Here is a 19,262-nt window from a genome sequence, read left to right on the forward strand (position 1 = left end):
CTGCTCTCTGCATATTTGGGGCAAAACCCTGGAGAGCAGTAGGCTCCAGCAACCATCTCAGGGTGGAAGGTTATGAGCAAGAGAGAACCCTGGATCCAGGTCTGCACCTGCTTCCTAGCATGGACATGAGGGGTGGTCACCCTGGTTGGGCACTGCCACAGACTCCTCTATATGTTGAAAGGCACTGTGGGCTCCTGGTCAACCAGGGCTCAGTAAGACTCAGGATGACATCACAAACAGCTCTGTGATCCTGCCCGAGAAGGGTTGCCTTTCTGCAGAGGCTTGCCATTTTGGCTGATGTTCTGGTTATCTATTGGTGCATAATAAACCACCCCCCCAATTTTTTTTAAGTCATTGAAAAAAATCATTTTGTTCATGAATCTGGAATTTCGCAAGGTTCAATGGCGAAAGCTTATCTGTGCTCCATGCACTGTGAGCTGGGATGGTTCAATGGGGGGTTAGAAGTTCCACTTCCAACACGGCTCACTCACGTGACTGGCAAGTTGGTGCTGTCAGCTGGGAGCTCTGCTAGGGCTGAGGACCAAGGGTCTTGGTTCCTCTCCACAGGCTGCCTGGACTTTCTGATAGCATGGAAATTGGGTTAAAGAGAAAGCATTCAAAGTGACAGAAAATGGAAGATGCCAGTTTCTTAAGGCCTGGGCCTGATACCTGGCATAGTGTCATTTTTGCTGTATTCTACTGGTCAAGGAGTCAGAGTCCAGATTCCAGAGGAGGGGACACAGATTCCACCCCCTGACCCCACCACCTTTCAATGGGAGTAGTGTCAAAGAATTTGGGCTGCACTTATAAGGAGCAAATCCTTGTGACAGATGGCACACCAGCCCCTTCAAGGTTCATTTCAGGTAAAACCAGTCAGGAACTTAGTCTAGTGAGAAAAGTCAGACAATAATCAAACAACCAGCTAAATCTAAACGGAAACTTAGCCAGGTGGGGCAGAGAAAGCTTCTGTGAGGAAGTGATGTCTGAGCTGAAGCCTATTAAGATAACTAGGAAGCGCTTAGCAAAGAGGGTAGGGGCAGGTGAGTAGGTAGGGATACCAGAAAGAGGAAACAGTGTACACAAAGTCCCTGGGGCAAAAGGGGTTGTAGAGTATAGTAACTAAAGGCTAGCATGGCATAAAAGAAAAAGATTATAGGGCAAGAGGGGGCTTGGGCAGTGGGTAGAGACAAGGAACTTGGCAGAGCCTTGCTAAGCAAGGTAAGCCATGCTAAGGACTTTGATGATTTTTATTTTAGGGACAAAAGAAAACTACTGAAATATTTTAAGCAAGAGGATGACGTGATCCAATTTATGCTTGGAAAAGATCTCTTTGGTTGCAGTGAGGTACATAGACTGGAGTGGGGCTGTGTAAGTGCACAGAGACAACTTTAACTGAGAAGGCTACTGCAGTGAAAGTGGATGGTAGTTTGAGAGTCAGTGTCAGAGATGAGAGTAGGCTTAGGATATTCTGGAGGTAAAATTGATGGAGCCGGCCGGGCACGGTGGCTCAAGCCTGTAATCCCAGCACTTTGGGAGGCCAAGACGGGCGGATCATGAGGTCAGGAGATCGAGACCATCCTGGCTAACACAGTGAAACCCCGTCTCTACTAAAAATACAAAAACTTAGCCAGGCGAGGTGGCAGGCGCCTGTAGTCCCAGCTACTCGGGAGGCTGAGGCAAGAGAATGGCGTAAGCCCGGGAGGCGGAGCTTGCAGTGAGCTGAGATCCGGCCACTGCACTCCAGCCTGGGTGACAGAGCAAGACTCCGTCTCAAAAAAAAAAAAAAAATTGATGGAGCTTAACAGAGAGAGGGGATATGGGGACAAGGAAAGTATTTTGGTTGTCTATTGCTAAAAATCACCATAAAATGCAATGACTTCAAACAGCAACTTTTTTTTTTTTTTTTTTTTTTTATATAGTGTCTTACACTGTCGCCCAGCCTGGAGTGCAGTGGCGCGATCCCAGCTCACTGCAACCTCCGCCTCCTGGCCTCAAGCAATCCTCCCACCTTAACCTCCCCAGTAGCTGGGACTGTAGGTATGCAGCTAATTTTTTTATTTTTCGGTAGAGACAGGGTTTTATCATGTTGCCCAGGCTGGTCTTGAACTCCTGTGCTCAAGCCATCTGCCTGCCTCAGCATCCTAAAGTGTTGGGATTACAGGCATGAGCCACTGCACCTGCAATAAAATGACTGCAATCATTTTATTATTTGCTCACAATTCTGCAGTCTGAGTAGGACTTGGTGGGGCAGCACATTTCTGCTGTGCGCATGATCTGGGGTAACACAAATGGCTCAACTTGAAGTATATGTTTGGGTCCTCAGTTCTTGCTGTCAGCTTGGTTGCTTGATTCTTTTCTGCATGGCTTCTCCTTTGGTTAGTGTAGTGGTCTCAGGTAGTTGAATTTACATGGTAGCTGGCTTCCCTCCAAGTACAAAAATGGAAGCTGCCAGTTTTGCCACATTCTGTTGGTTAAAGATCAAAGGCCAGCCCCGATTAGAAAGGGGACTACACAAAGGCATAAATATTAGGGGGTGCCAAATTAAGTCTACCACACAAAGTTTCTTGGGTTTTTGACTTTTTTTTTTTTGAGACGGAGTCTTACTCTGTCGCCCAGGCTGGAGTGCAGAGGAGCGATAGCTCACTGCAACCTCTGCCTCCCAGGTTCAATAGATTCTCCTGCCTCAGCCTCCTGAGTAGCTGGGACTACAGGCACCTGCCACCACGCCCAGCTAATTTTTTGTGTTTTTAGTAGAGATGGGGTTTTACTGTGTTAGCCAGGATGATCACGATCTCCTGACCTTGTGATCCACCTGCCTCAGTCTCCCAAAGTGTTGGGATTACAGGCGTGAGCCACCATGCCCAGTGGTTTTTGACTTTTTATTTTTATTATTATTATTTCTTTTGAGATGGAGTCTTTGGCCGGGCGCGGTGGCTCAAGCCTGTAATCCCAGCACTTTGGGAGGCCGAGACGGGTGGATCATGAGGTCAGGAGATCGAGACCATCCTGGCTAACACGGTGAAACCCCGTCTCTACTAAAAAATGCAAAAAAAACTAGCCAGGTGAGGTGGCGGGCGCCTGTAGTCCCAGCTACTCGGGAGGCGGAGGCAGGAAAATGGCGTGGACCCGGGAGGTGGAGCTTGCAGTGAGCTGAGATCCGGCCACTGCACTCCAGCCTGGGAGACAGCGAGACTCCATCTCAAAAAAAAAAAAAAAAAAAAAAGAGATGGCGTCTTACTCTGTCACCCAGGTTAGAGTGCAATGGTGCAATCTTGGCTCACTGCAACCTCCGCCTCCCAGGTTCAAGTGATTCTTCTGCCTCAGCCTCCCGAGTAGCTGGGATTACAGGCACCCGCCATCATGCCTGGCTAATTTTTGTATTTTTAGTAGAGATGGGGTTTCTCCATGTTGGTCAGGCTGGTCTTGAACTCCCAACCTCAGGTGATCCACCCTCCTCAGGCTCCCAAAGTGCTGGGATTACAGGAGTGTGCCACTGCGCCTGGCCAACTTTTTAATTTTATTGTCAGAGATGGGGTCTTGCTATATCACTCAGGCTGGTCTCAAGCTCCTGGCCTCAAGTGATCCTCCCACCTCAGCCTCTGGAGGTAGCTGGGATGCAGGTGCACATAACTGTGCCTGGCTTGGGTTGCTGACTTCGGCACTTGGATGGGTGGAAGTGCTAGTGATGGAAATGGGAGCACTGGAAGTCTTGCTTCCATGCTCCTTCACTAAATAAAAATCTATTCATCTCTGTAGGAAGGGTGATTATATTTCACATCTCTCTTCCTCAGAGTTGCTTTCACTGACCCCTCAGACTGGCTTAAATTCCTTTGTTATAGAGTCTGTGGTCCCCTTGGTCTCCCTTTAGCTATTCATTGCACTGGGGAGCGCTGTGGAAAGCCTGGCCTTCCCATTAGATATGAGCTCCAGGAGTCTTGGTGCTGGGCCTCACCTGTTCCCTGACCCCCATCCCAAAAACCCAGCCCATCTGGCTCAGAATAAGTTCTCAATCATCGCTGAATTGAATCTCATCTCGCTTTCTTTTTCAAATGAAAGCTATCATTACCAGTTAGGATCATGTAAATATCATTTACTATATTTTTAAACCAAAACTTTCCTAAATATGGGCCACTAGGAACAAAGCCAGCAAGGAACTGGGATAACACCTGAATTTCTGATGCTAAGTGTAGTTTTGATCTGTATATTGGCTGTGATGTACTGCAACTGCTGTTATCTGATAGAAAATGTGGAACTAATGCCAACAATGCTATCTTCTATTCTAAATGCAAATAATCCCACTGATGGGTGAGGGAAGACTGGAGCAGGCATCAAAAGCTTCTTTAGTCGGAAGTGGCTCCAAGGGAGTCAGGCGATGCGCAGTGCCCAAGGACGCCATGGGCAAAGGTAAAAGAACCAAGGAAAAGTAGCCATTCTTTTTATATAAAATTGTTTAATGTTTTTGTTAAAATACATTTAATCCAGATATAGTGGATGAGGTGGCTAGATTTTTTCAAGATTCTTAGTCCACCAGGAGCTGATTCCATTTGTGTCATCCCTACTCTGGTCACAGAACATTCACATCTTCAATTCCAAATACTAAGCATGATGTAAATGATGTAATCAGTATCTAACACATGAGTATATACTTTCTTGGTGGTCACTGCATGCCATATCAACAGTGCAGCCTCAAAAAAAATATGTTTTGTAACTTGGCCCTTTCCAAAAATAAATATATTAGGACACTAAGCTCACACCTTAAATGAGGGCAGAATAAATAGGAATGAAGTGCAAGCTCCTGTGAGGAGCACTGCATGCAGATGAGGCACTTGCTTGTGTGGTGTGGCCAGCTGTAACAGAAAGTCACTGGAACCGCACAGTGCCTCCTCACAAAGCCCGTCCTGAGTATAAGGGGGAAAAAGAATGACACATAGTTTGACCAGGCTGCTAGAACCCAAGTTCCAGTGGCATCTGAAGTTCACTGCATTTTCTTTTTTTTTTTTGAAACAGAGTCTCACTCTGTCACCCAGGCTGGAGCGCACTGCTGCAATCTTGGCTCACTGCAACCTCCGCCTCCCAGGCTCAAGCGATTCTCCTGCCTCAGCTTCCCGAGGAGCTGGGATTACAGACACCTGCTACCATGCCCAGCTAATTTTTGCATTTTTAGTAGAGACGGGGTTTCACCATGTTGGCCAGGCTGGTCTTGAACTCCTGACCTCAAACGATCTGCCTGCCTCAGCCTTTCAAAGTGTTGGGATTACAGGCATAAGCCACTGTGCCCGGCCAGTTCACTGTATTTTCCAGCAGTTTCCAACAGAAAGCACAGCAGTGGCATTTCCTTACTGGTCACTGCTCCTGTGCTATAAGGCCTGCGCTGATCAAGGAAGCTTACACATCTCCTAGCTTGCGCAGATGAACTCTAGGGTTGCTAATCTGGGGACGTGGATTCCTTCAAGCTCTTAGTGATAAGAAGGATTTTCATCCTCCTTTCTTCACTGTCGATCATGCAGTAGAGAGAGCATCTTCATTTGAATGACAGCTTCAGTTTCTGGTTGAGCCTCAAGCCCTATTTCTGAGCCCTGCTCCTATCACACACGTCTCCAATCTGCAGTAATACTCAAAGAAACAGTCTAGAGCTGGGTGCCAAGCTCCAACAGCAAGAATAAGCCCTACCTAGTTATGTATGATCAGGAGATCTTCCAAAGGATGTAGGCAAGAGGAAAAAGCTTATTTTACCACCATGCAGACAACCCATCTAAAATATAACCGAGGAAATTATAGTTTAACAATATTCTGGATAGTATCAAATAGATAAATCCTTCAACCAAAAGCAAATATGGTTCCCTTGAGGAAAAACAGATGTGAATGTTGTGGTCTATTGGTAATAAATAAAACAGTATCATCAGTGCTATAAAAACAGACAATCAGCATGACATTTAATGGAGTTAGTTACTATTGCCTCTATTTAGTATCATCACAGATTACTCATCGCTGCCATGAAGTCCATAAAATGTGTGACTATCCAATTCCTGGCCATCGAGGACAGGGTCTTTTAATCTGTCAAGTCAGTTTCATTATGGCAAATTTTCTAGCAGAGGTTAGGGATGGGGAGAGGAGAGCTTTGATTTTTTTGTGTATATAAGAACTTTCCATACGCCTGTTTAGCTCATGGACACATTTTACAATGTAACCTCCCTCAGTCACTCAGAGGGGATCAAGAAGGGGCCCCCAAAACCAGGAGGACAGACCTAGTTGGGTAGCAAAATCTGGCTATTTCTAGAAATGCTCCCTCTCCCTACAACTGAGCAGTTGTCCCCTACAAGCCACTAAAGCCCCCAATCTTTACCTGTGAACCCATCTCCTGACCCTGTGCAATGCCTGCAGAGGCATGGTAGGGAACAACCATTCAGATGTTGGTGAGCCATGCTAGGCACGTCTGTGTAAATCATGGCCATGCATTGGGATGAAGAGACTTTACTTTGGAATCTGTTCTAATGTAGATGCTCTCTTTTTTTTTTTTTCTTTTTTTGATACAGTCTCACTGTTGCCCAGGCTGGAGTGCAGTGGCGTGGTCTCAGCTAACTGTAATCTCCGCCTCGCAGGTTGCAGCGATTCTCATCAGAGAATGAGTAGCTGGGACTACAGGTGTATGCCACCACGCCTGGCTAATTTTTGTATTATTAGTAGAGATGGAGTTTCACCGTGTTGACCAGGCTGATCTTGAACCCCTGACCTCAGGTGATTCACCTGCCACAGCCTCCCAAAGTGCTGGGATTACAGGCATGAGCCACTGCACCCGGCTGACTCTCTAACAGAAACTTTTCTTCCAATATGAAGGAAGCATGGAGTGTAGGCTACAGTCACTTAATGATCCTTCCAAGTTCAGAGTCATGATAATCCAGGCAGCTCAGCTCTACAGGAAGGCCCAGAACCACACAGCCCAGGCAGTGACTGAATTCTTTCTTGTCACCAGTGGGAGGGTTCCCTGCCTGTGATGGACCTCTTATTTTGTGTACAGAATTTATGTTAGACAGGGTCCTGCTCCTTAAAGAGCAGCAGGGACGTCCTGAGTGGATTCAGGATTGCCATAGAAAGGACGAGGTGTCATGGGGTGGGGGAGGACAGAGGCATCCTCGGGAAAGGTTCTGCTTTACCAGTCTGGCTAGAATCACCTGAGACATGAGGATGCTCTCTCCCACTTTCTACTTGACACTCAGCCTGCTGTCTCACTCTGCCACTATCAGCTGTATGACCTGTGTCATCCTCTCTGGGCCAATGTTCTCATTCATAGAACCAGGGATAATATATCTACTTCAGAGTTGTGAGGAGGCTTAAGAAAATATGTGTGAGAGCCCCTGCTTTTATAGTAGGCACTCAATAAATGGAAAAAGCATCTCAAATCACAAACTATAGGATACCGGGTTAAACAAAGTGGCTACTGGGGCCAGTGCTAGACCCCCATATCCAGGGAGAGAGGATCTGTCCCCTGTATCTCTAGGCTTGAGCAAACAGCCTGGAGAAATGGCAATGCCTCCTCCTGGGTCTGACCATCTGCCTCTGTGGGATATAGGAACTCAGCCCAAGTGCGATGACACCAATGATGACACTGAGGAGAAATGACCGAAGGGACATTCTCTGGGTTCTATGATGGACTAGGGAGGCTTTGTGGAGGAGATGAGGCTCGGTCTTGCTTTATACCTTCACCCTGGCCCCTGCCTCCGGATGCTGCTCAGTAGTTTTAATTTCTGGACCCTCTAAAAGAGAGAGGGTTAAGGAAATAAAGGAAACTCAAATCAGGCAGTTTGCTAATGCTACTGAGCAGAGATTGGAATAATAGAAAACTATTGACTACAATAGTTTAAATTTCTCCATATTCCCCTAGAAAATGGAAAGCTGGGCAGGAACATGTTCCAAAGGCTAAATCTTGGCAGAGATGATGACTCTAATGAAGGGAGAGGTATAATTCTTGGTAGACAGTGTAAATAACTAATATTAAGCTTTGGCTAAGCCTAGGAATGCCTGGGTCTTAAGACTTCACTGAAGGCCGGGCGCGGTGGCTCAAGCCTGTAATCCCAGCACTTTGGGAGGCCGAGACGGGCGGATCACGAGGTCAGGAGATCGAGACCATCCTGGCGAACACGGTGAAACCCCGTCTCTACTAAAAAATACAAAAAAACTAGCCGGGCGAGGTGGCGGGCGCCTGTAGTCCCAGCTACTCCGGAGGCTGAGGCAGGAGAATGGCGTAAACCCGGGAGGCGGAGCTTGCAGTGAGCTGAGATCCGGCCACTGCACTCCAGCCTGGGCGACAGAGCCAGACTCCATCTCAAAAAAAAAAAAAAAAAAGACTTCACTGAAGAAGGGAAGAAAGAAGAAAACATGGATCTGCTCTGGGATGCCCTGAACTCCATTCACAGAGGCAGGGTAGGCATGGAGCAGGGAAACAGAATCCAATGCTTTGCCATTAATTTAACTTAGATGAACTCCTCCTGGGACCTGGAGTCACTCCCCAGGAAGGATTCTGTGAGGACACGTCTGGCTCTCGTGCCCATGCTCCTGCCACTCTGCCCAACCAACGAACTTAGCAAATAGTAAAGTGTTCACCATTACCTAATTTTGTATTATAAAATGGAATCAGGAACATAAATAGGAACAAGTAGCAAAACCCCAGCCCTGCATAGGACCATTATCCTCTCAGCCACCTCTGCGTAGGCCAATGAGTTTGGAAAGTTTCTCACAGTTTTCAAGTTTCAGCGACTCTGCTTTCTGTTTCAATCGTTCATCTCTGTATAATCCTGCCAAATTTGTCAGCTCTGACTCTGAAAGATAAAAGAGGTAACCAGTTCATCAAGAGTTGAGCTCCTTTGTTTCATTTCAACATTTCTGGAGTCAAAGCTCCTTTTACTTCATTTCAAGCTTTTTCTTTCAATTAAATGTAAGAAACATTTACTCATTTATTCACAAAACACATCTGAGGCACTAGACCAGGTGTGGAGGATTAAAGGGCACCTGTGACCCTGCAGTCCAACAGTATCTGTGCTGTCTTATAAAAGCACTGAACTTAGTTCTTACCAAGAAAACATTTGGCACCAGACTTAGGAAACCTGCGCGTGTGCAGTGAGACCGCACCACAGCCTCCTACAAGTGGGATTCCGACGGCAGCTGGGAGAGAATGGAGTCCAGTGGCCTATTCCTGTCATCTGAAACAGACAGCTGCTCTATTCTTCTCCTGCATTGCTGCATCATAACTCACATGTGCGAAGGCACACAGAGCCTACTGCTGCCAGGTGTGCGTCTACACAAGGCCAGGGCGCTACTGGCATTCTTCATTTCCTCACCACATGGGGGGTCCCCAACTCAAAGGCCAAAGGCAGCTGGGCCTTTTTAAAAGTTGAATCATCTGGATCTGGTGACCTTTGTCTCCTTGACTAAAGGAATTTCATTTTCTCTTCATGGTGGAGAAGGTCATTCTATTTTTAACCAGAATATAATCTCTATGTTTCCTGACTCAACGGTGGTTTGGCTGCCTCTATTTTTTATTCTTTTGTGAGGTTTCAGGCATACTCAGGGAGGAATGCCTGAAAAGCACCTTTAGAGACGTATTGCATATTAACAGGATGGCATGCTTGGATGTGGTGTGTGGCTTCTGAAAGCCTCTGACAGCAGGCAGCTACTCAATGTTTAAAGGACCAGACTTGTAAAAATGCTATTTTAATTGTTTTGAAATCTGCCTATCCATTCTTAATCGTCTTGCTGACAGATTTTGTTTTTCTTGGTGGAACGAAAGACACCTGTCTGATTAATCAGCAAACTGCCTGGAAACAGGAATTATTATTTAGCCAGGGGGAACAATGGGCATTGCTTTCTGAATACGTTTCTATCAACACAAAACACTGTCTGGCATTTCTGCTCACAATGATGCTATTTACCCCCAAGTAAGGCCCAAAGTGCAGATTAAGTGCAGGACTCCAGGGTGAGGGGTGGATATGCATAAAAACCCTCCCTCTACAATGGAGGCCAAACAGCCTGGGCTCTAGCCCAGCAGTTGCTTGGCAAGCAGTGGGTCTCCCAGGCTCCAGAACAATGTGCTCTCCCTGCTCGGTGAGGGTGCCTGCAGTGCCTGCTAGCCAGGGCTTGTCTTGGCACAGTCACCCTTGCAGGTGATGGGGCTTCATGGAGGATCATGGGCCGTTTCCAAATGAAAGCTCTCTGCTCCTGCATCCTGCCCAGGGCTCGCCACTAACTCCAATCTCAGGCTTCCTTGGCCTGTGGGTAACCTCTGCCCAGGAGGCCTCTGTGAAGTCAGTCTGTGCCTTTAGTCCTCTGGAGTCACAGTTACACCAGTATTGAAACAGATTCTGTGGTTTTGCTTTTCTTTGAAATTATTTCCTTAGGTTTTTCATTCGCTCAGCTTTTCTAAATGCCTCATTCCCTGAAATCTTGTTCCAGGAAACATTAAGGGCTAGTGACTCTTTATATTTTCTACATTGAAGGCCACTTCAACAAGCTGATGAAAGATAACTGCTTTTCTCAAAATATCATATTGCTTTTCATAAAGCTCACTGAAACCAGCTCAGAGACCCCTGCTCCACAGCAAGGACCTTGTACAAGGTTAGTGTTTCAAGGAACCGTGTCCCACATCCCCACTACCAAGCTTAGAGCAACTTCTCTCTAAATTGCCAGTGAATCCTTTCATCCTTCAATGAACAAAGGGTCAACTTCAAGAATATGCTGCTTTTGACAAATTCTGTTAATATTCAATAACTTCTAAGCAATGTAAAAAAATTTGGGGGAATGGCAGGTTCCAGAGAATACCTTTTCTTCTTAGCAGAAAGTTCCCCTTCCTCTGAATGTCACTGTAACAGATGGACAGAGCATTGAGCCTTAAAGATAAACTGACTCAGGCAAATTGCCAAGAGAAGCAAGACCCAGAACCTCTCCCAAGAACATGCTGCAAAAGAGCCCAGATTGGTCTCGACAGCTGAAAGACTGCAACGGATCCCAACTGCCCTCATGATCCAGCCCCATGAGATGGTACTGCATCCAGTCTACAGCGCAAAGCCAGGTAAAGCCAGGACTCCACCAGACATTAGGCACTTTCTATGTGCCAGACACTGTGCTAAGAGTTACACCCATGCCATCTTCCATCACCCACATAACCTTTCCCGGAGGAAGTGGACTCTATGCCCATTTCAAAGCCTAAGCTTCTACCCACTAGGTTATCCCGCTCAAGGGTGTGGAAAGAAGTGCTCCTCTGTCAGTCCAGGCCAGGAGCTCAGCTCAGCTTGGCTAGGCCAAGAGGCAGTTCCTGCCTGCTACTTTCGTTCAGCCTAGCCTCGTAGTGTGGCCACTTGCTCTGGCATCAGGTTTACTATCTAGATGCAGCTGCGAATAAGTAAACAGGACAATTAATGTTTATAGTAAGGGATTGCTCATAAAAGTTTACCCAGATTGGCAGGGTGTGGTGGCTGACGCCTGTGATCCCAGCACTTTGGGAGGCCGAGGTGGGTGGATTACTTGAGGTCAGGAGTTCGAGACCAGCCTGACCAACACGGTGAAACCCCCTGTGATCCCAGCACTTTGGGAGGCCGAGGTGGGCGGATTACTTGAGGTCAGGAGTTTGAGACCAGCCTGACCAACATGGTGAAACCCCATCTCTACTAAAAACTAAAAAAATTAGCCAGGCATGGTGGCATGTGCCTGTAGTCCCAGCTACTCGGGAGGCTGAGGCAGGAGAATTGCTTGAACCCGGGAGGTGGAGGTTGCAATGAGCCGAGATTGCACCACTATACTCCAGCCTGGGTGACAGAGCGAGACTGTCTCAAAAAAAAAAAAAAAAAAAAAAAAAAAAAAAAAAGTTTACCCAGATTAAGCATTCTAAGGAAGAGCAGAGAAAATAAATGAACCAAAGATTTAAAAAGTCAATGGCTAACCTTGCTAAAAACAGTTTGCATTTGGTATTTTGCCAAGAGTGAACTTTGTTCTCAAGTGGGTTTATTTTTACAACCTCCAAGTGCTAAATTTAACCTTGTTGGCTGCACTTCCTGCTGGATTCAGAGGGCAGATGCTGCTTGTTCTCAAATGGCACTTGGGTTGTGTGCAGGCTCTGCATAGCCACTGTACTTAAATGCCAGAAATAGATTTGTAAGGGGTTTGTGCTGATAACCCCCATTTGGAACTTGTGGGTACACGCTTCATGCTTACTCACTGGATTTTTATTTTTTATTTTTTATTTTTTGAGATGGAGTCTCGCTCTGTCACCCAGGCTGAAGTGCAGTGGCATGATCTTGGCTCACTGCAACCTCTGCCTCCTGGGTTCAAGTGATTCTCTTGCCTCAGCCTCCCGAATAGCTGGAATTACAGGCGCGCGCCACCACTCCCAGCTAATTTTTGTATTTTCAGTAGAGACAGGGTTTCACCATGTGGCTAGGCTGGTCTCAAACTCCTGACCTCAGGTGATCCACCCTCCTTGGCCTCCCAAAGTGCTGGGATTACAGGCATGAGCCATGGTACCTGGCCACTCACTGGATTTTTATTTATACCTGGAGAGTGCTGAAGCTCTGAACTAGGCCTCGTGGGGATGGGGACAAAAGCTTAGAAACCACCTCTGGTGCAATCCTTACCATGAGCTCTTTGCATAATTCCAGCATCTTACTGCCATAGAGAAAGATGTGGGGCAGGGGGTGTCTGAAGAATGTGAAATGCAGATTTTCATCCAGTTCTTGCAGAAAGCAACAAAGTCAAAGCCCTCCCAGGACCCAGACGATAGGGACTTTCAGGACATATACTGGCTTTCACCTGATTTGGATCCATGTATATACTGCCTTTTTATTGAGACAGGATCTCGCTCTGTAGCCCAGGCTGGAGTGCAGTGGAGTGATCACAGCTCACTGTAGCCTCGATCTCCCAGGCTTGACCTTCTGAGTAGCTGGAACCACAGGCATGTGCTGCCACACCTGGCTTATTCTTATACTTTTTGTAGAGATGGGGTTCCCAGGCTGGTCTCAAACTCCTAGACTCAAGTAATCCTCCTGCCTCGGCCTCCCAAAGTGCCAGGACTATAGGCATAAGCTACCATGCCTGGCCTATATACTGCCTTTTAGTATGAGGCCTTTCTCCTGCTCCAAAATTCTTTCCTGATTTTTGATTCTTGTAAAATCTAGTTTAGCAATGGGGTAGAGTATTTCCTGAACCCTCAGTGTTTTTCAATAAAAATGGAATTTCCTCTTCCTATTTAATTTCCTCTTATATCCCAGAGTCACTGCTCACCAACTTCCTAATGCACTTTGAGAGAACAGTGGGACTTTGCCTTACAGAAATAGGGGGCAGAGACCAGGTCCCTAAGGGTGAGTTAGGACACTAACCCTGCTGTTGTTATTCACAATCTTCAGCATTTTCATTGTTTTCTACTCCTGAGAATCCTCTCTTCAAAAGACATTTGTTGAGCACCTGTTCTGAAGCAAGCACTGTGCCAGGGCCCTGAGACACAAAATTAGTAAGACCAAGTTCTTATTCCCAGAGAGCCCATAGTCTTGCAGGGGAGACTGACATATATCTCTGGAACTCTAACACTGTGTGATTGGTACTATGTTAGCAGGTTGAACAAAGTGCTTTAAGAACACAGAGGAAGGAGAGTTTAACTTGAGGGCGGAGTTGGGAGTGTGTGATGGTCACTGAGGGCTTAGCAGCACTGTGACCGACGAGCTAATTTTATCAGACTCCATTAGATATTTAATGATACTCAGTAATAAGGCTTTAGAAATGAGTCAGAATTTGCTTTTTAAACATGAGCCAAAACTTCAGTTAAAAGGGTAGCCCCTGAAAAATAAAAAAGAAAATAAAAATAACCAAAACCAAGTTTGAGAAGACACAGTCACTAATGCAGTGTGTGTGTAGAATTCAAGTGGGACCAAAGGTGAAGCTGTTGGCTGAGACCGGGCTGCCCCTTCTGCAGACACTCCTTAGTAATACTTGCTGGAGCTGTAAGCCAGTGGCAGATGCTGTCATCCCCACTGTCTCCAGAAAGGGAAATAGGGGGGAAGGCCTGCCACACCCAAAGGGGCAGACCCAGGGGGTCACTTTTGTTCTGTGTGGCCACAACCAGCTGGAGGTGAGGGTAGGGGACACCTCATTCAATACCAGAAACCTCTAAACCTTTGTTCTGGTTCAAAAAGTAAGGCTGGCTCAATCAGATTTCCCTCTACAGAGTGTGGAATTGGGAAACTGTGGACCAAATCAGCGAGCACCAAGAACTTAACGGAGGTGTGTGCTGCAGAAAGGGGCACTGACTGGTGAGGCTGGGGAATTTGAGAGAGTGATAAGGAGGGTGGCAACTACTGTAAACCATGGCAAACAAGGTTATGAAAAAGGGAAACTGGAAGAAAGGAAGGAAGGCAGCTGGTGGGGAGAAGAGAGGGGGCAGATGGGCAGAGAGGTAGAGACCCAAAGAGAGACGGGCATATAGACAGGTGACTAGCGCCACCTAAATTCCTGATTGCCAAGTCCTGGCCACATGTATCCTGTCAATAAATTTCCCCCACTTTTTTGTAGTATCCTGAATGGTCTTTGTCCTCTGACTCTGTTCACATAAACATGTGTAGCCCCAAACAAGAAGAGAGGAGGGATCAGGAGGCTGGGGGTGCCTACGGCCAGGAACCACGGCCACCGGCTAATGCCCCTTTTACAGCATCTTACTTTGTTGTTTCTCCTTCCAACAACTAGTCTGGATATAATCAATGTAATCCTTCTCTATTGTCTTCTCCAGGTCATGCAGAGAAGCTCCTCTGTAGGCCTTGTCAAAGTTTTTATCCACAAAGTAAGGCACCTGCAGGTTCTGAGTTTCTCTAGAAATGGTGTAGCCCAAGGTCCTGAAACAAGGAGAGAGAGGCTCATGTGAGCTCATAATATTTGGCAATATTACTCTTAGCACTGACCTCACAGATATCATCACCATCATCTGCTCACAGAGCAGAGGTAGATATCATTTTCTAATGTACCCAACACTTCTTATATCCTTAGCAAAATTATACGTATAACATCATCATAATTGTATTATGTAAGCACGTTCATACCATGAATTCAGCTTCAGCATAGTTTATTCTCTTAAAAGACTCACCTCTCTTTTACTGCTCTCTGTGCTAAAAGAGAATGCTGAATGCTTAAAACAAACAATTTTTATGTTGTGTAGGATCTAGTATGGTACCTGACAGAGTAGGTTATTATAAATGCTGGTTGAATGAACTGATTATGTTATATAGCAAATTAAAAAAACAGATAGCTCACACCAACCTAGAAGCAATATTTTGGACATGATAAAAAGTACTTCGCACATAGCTGCTAACTGAGAAATGCAAGAAACTCAGACAAAATATTTCAATGATGCTTCAGAGCTAACTCTCTGTGGGTCCAAGGCATCCAATGGTATCTGGTGCTCAGCAACATTAAGAGTACTGAGCTGACTAAATTCTAACCGTAAGGAAATACAGAAGGGACCTCAAACTCAAGTTAAAACAATGTGACAGAAATGTGTAGAATCCAAGATGGTTTTCTTCAAATTGGACAAATTCTACTTAAAGGGGCTACATTTTATTTGGCCTTTTCCCGGCCCTCTCCTTAGATCCTCTCTAATTAGAGTAAGAGCCGAGGCCATGACTGCTCTCCCCTCACTCTAAGGGGTTGGGGGATCTTACAGAGCAGGTCCGTGCTTACCCCGCGGGCCTCACAAGAAAGAAAGCTGAAGTGCCATATGGAAAAACATGAGAAGCTGGGAAACAGAGGAAATCAGTGTGTGACCTGATGGCAAAAACCTCTCTCTGAAGGCTGGGCGCAGTGGCTCATGACTGTAATCCCAGCACTTTGGGAGGCCAAGACAGGTGGACATCAGGTATTTGAGACCAGCCCAGCCAACATGGTGAAACCCAGTCTCTACTAAAAAATACAAAAATTAGCCAGGTGTGGTGGCACATGCTTATAATCCCAGTTACTCAGGAGGCTGAAGCATGAGAATCACTTGAACCCGGAGGAAGGAGATTACAGTGAGCCAAGATTGCACCACTGCACTTCAGCCCGGAAGCCTGGGCGACAGAGCAAGACTGCCTCAAAAATAAAAACAACAAAAAACCTCTCTTTCAGCCTCAGCTTCGCTCTCTGTAAAAGGAAAATACTAGCTGGGCCCAACAGCTCATGCCTGTAATCCCAGCACTTTGGGAGGCCGAGGTGGGTGGATCACCTGAGGTTAGGAGTTCGAGACTAGCCTGGCCAACATAGTGAAACCCTGTCTCTACTAAAATATAAAAATTAGCCGGGTGTGGTGGTGTGTGCCGCCTGTAATCCCAGCTACTCAGGAGGTTGAGGCACAAGAATTGCTTGACAGGGAGATGGAGGTTGAAGCGAGCCCAGATTGCACCATGGCACTCCAGCCCAGGTGACAGAGCGAGACTCTGTCTCAAAAAAACAAAAACAAACAAAAAAGGTAAATACTGACCTGGATTGACCTGGAATGATGGTTTTCAGTCTACAGTGATCACTGACAAAGACTCTTCCTGCTATGTATTGTCTAATAAATTCTACTTTTAAAAGATTTTTTCCCACTAAACTATAATCATGAACAATAATTTATTATTCATTACTAACAAAAAAGATAATCTAGTGATTCTCAAACCTCAGTGTGGACTAGGATAATCTGGAGGGTTTGCTAAAACTCAGGCTTCTGGTCCTACCCCCAGAGCCTCTAATTCAATGGATTTGGAGGGGCCCTAGAATCTGCCTCTCTAACATGTTGCCTGTTGATACTGATGATGGCTGGTCTGGGGACCAAACTTTGGAAACTGAATCAACTGAAATAATTAATTGAAGAAATTTTTTAAAATCCTATCAGAGTTTATAATCTGTATGCAAAAAGCATTACAAGGAATTTCTCTATCTTCAACAAAAACAAAAAAATTGAAAATAATCACTTGATCCCCATTATTAATACTTTGCTCTGAGACCCACAGGGTCCAGCAATCCTATCAACAGCTCAACAGAGTCTTTCTAACTCTACCATGGTGTGATAATGTGTTCATCTAAACCTTAAATTCTACTGATCCTTCAAAAACCAGTTACTGCTGTTCTGCAGCTGACCAGATGATGTCACTATAGAACAAAACAATCTATTTCCTGAGGCACACAGGAGACTGCTTCAGTATTTTTGAGTCTCAGCACCATGACTACCCAGCTGTTCCTTTAAACATCAAATTGGTGTTTTCTACAGCAAAAGGTGAAATGAAATGTTAGTAATGTATCAGCAAAACCTTCAAGTCTTTCACCCCCAGACTGTTACTGAAAAAGATTGAGAAATATCAGACTTACGATTTATAGAACAGACTATATGGGGGATTAGTAGCCAGCAGCTGAGTAATGACAGATATAATCACAATCACAAGAACTGGAAGTAGCTGAATAAATGCAGAATATGTAGTCTGAAAAAGAAAAAAAAAAACTTGCTGTAAGTGCTTTTTTTTTTTTTTTTTCTCTGTCGCCCAGGCTAGAGTGCAGTGGTGCGATCTCGGCTCACTGCAAGCTCCGCCTCTCAGGTTCACGCCATTCTCCTGCCTTAGCCTCCCGAGTAGCTGGGACTACAGACGCCCGCCACCATGCCCGGCTAATTTTTTTTGTATTTTTAGTAGAGACGGGGTTTCACCGCAGCCAGGATAGTCTCAATCTCCTGACCTCGTGATCCACCCACCTCGGCCTCCCAAAGTGCTGGGATTACAGGTGTGAGCTACTGCGCCTGGCCTGTAAGTGTTCTTTATCAATATAAAGCTTATTGAAAATAAGACAGTTGTCCCAAAGAAAATAACAAATTACCAATGCACTGCATAGGAGGATCCACAAAGCCTCAGGCTTTTCTGGGAAGGTTGTACTTTCAGCTGAGAAGTACAGGTTGGGCAGTCCTAATCAGAAAATTCAAAATAAAAAATGCTCCAAAATCTAAAACTTTTTGCGTACCAGGATGACACTCAAAAGGAAATGCTCATTGGAGCATTTTGGATTTCAATTTTTTGGTTTTTTTTTTTTGAGACATGGTCTTGCTCTGTCACCCAGCCTAGAGTATAGTGACACAAACATGGCTCACTGCAGCCTTGACCTCCTGGGTTCTGATGATTCTCTCACCTCAGCCTCCTGAGAAGCTGGGACCACAGGTGTACACCACCGTGTGCAGTTAATTTTAAAATTTTTGTAGAGACAAGATCTTGCCATGTTGCCCAGCTAGTCTCGAACTCCTAGGCTCAAGCAATCCTCCTGCCTCAGCCTCCCAAAGTGTTAGGATTACAAGTGTGAGCCACTGCACCCAGCCTCAGATTTTCAGATTAGGAATTGTCAAATGTATAATTGTATAATGCAAATATTCCAAAATCCAAAAAAAAAAATCTGAAATCTGAAATACTACTTGTCTCATATACTTCAGATAAGGGATACTCAATCTATACCAAATAACATTTATTCTCTCTGCTGAGCAGGCTGAAGGAGGCCCAACAACAACCTGGATTGATAGCCAGTAATCCCCCTGCAGCCCCATTAACAAGACCAATGAAGCAAACATCTCAAGGTAAACCTGCCCAGACTGTGCCTCTTACAGGAGTGGGGCTCTAGGAGCCAGGTTAGCATTATGCTTGGCCACAGCTGATGGACTGGGAGGACATCTAACTCTGGCAGAGATAATCACATTTTCTCTCCTAGGAATCTGGGATTGAGACTCATCACCCTTCACTTCTGTGTTGTCACTTTAAGGAAGAACACACACCATCAGGCACTGTAGACTAGCTATTTGCAAGGGGAAGTAGAACAAGCAAAGCTGCTTGGTGAAAACAAAACAGAGGCAAAGAGTGGCAGGAAAACTAGAGACAATCTGGGCCCAAAGAGTCCTGCAGAGCACAGCTGCTTGGGAGCCTGACAGTATCCCAGTTCTTTGTTCCTGTCTGTCATAAGCCCAGCTGTGCTTCTTATCCTTGAGCTTCATGAGACTCCTTTGATCCCTTACCTTAAACCCCCTTTAGTTCTAAATATTTTGAAGAGAGTTCCTATTTTCTGCAGCCAAGAAAATTTTGAAGCCAGAGAGGGGCTCATGCCTGTAATCCCAGCACTTTGGGAGACCAAGGCAGGAGGATCACTTGAGTTCAGGAGTTCGTGACCAGCCTGGGAAACAGGGTGAGAACTGATCTCTACAAAAAATGAGCTGGGCATGATGGCATGCACCTATAGTCCCAGCTACATGAGAGGCGGAGGTA

General features: G+C 45.7%; 1 protein-coding gene across 1 annotated transcript in view; it reads right to left on the reverse strand.

Annotated features, from left to right (window-relative positions):
* Window positions 1–8,587: 8,587 nt before the first annotated feature.
* The window catches only part of DNAJC18 (DnaJ heat shock protein family (Hsp40) member C18), a 31,605-nt gene continuing 20,930 nt past the window's right edge, over window positions 8,588–19,262 (reverse strand). Inside the window, exons 9-11 of the mRNA XM_025388802.1 lie at window positions 17,344–17,453; window positions 14,689–14,861; window positions 8,588–8,813 (exon numbers count right to left, since the gene is read on the reverse strand). Of these exons, the coding sequence (XP_025244587.1) occupies window positions 8,689–8,813; window positions 14,689–14,861; window positions 17,344–17,453 (408 nt within the window). The 3' untranslated portion in view covers window positions 8,588–8,688. The remainder of the gene's footprint in view (window positions 8,814–14,688; window positions 14,862–17,343; window positions 17,454–19,262) is intronic.

The sequence above is a fragment of the Theropithecus gelada genome, chromosome 6, assembly GCF_003255815.1.
Source record: "Theropithecus gelada isolate Dixy chromosome 6, Tgel_1.0, whole genome shotgun sequence".
NCBI lineage: Eukaryota > Metazoa > Chordata > Mammalia > Primates > Cercopithecidae > Theropithecus > Theropithecus gelada.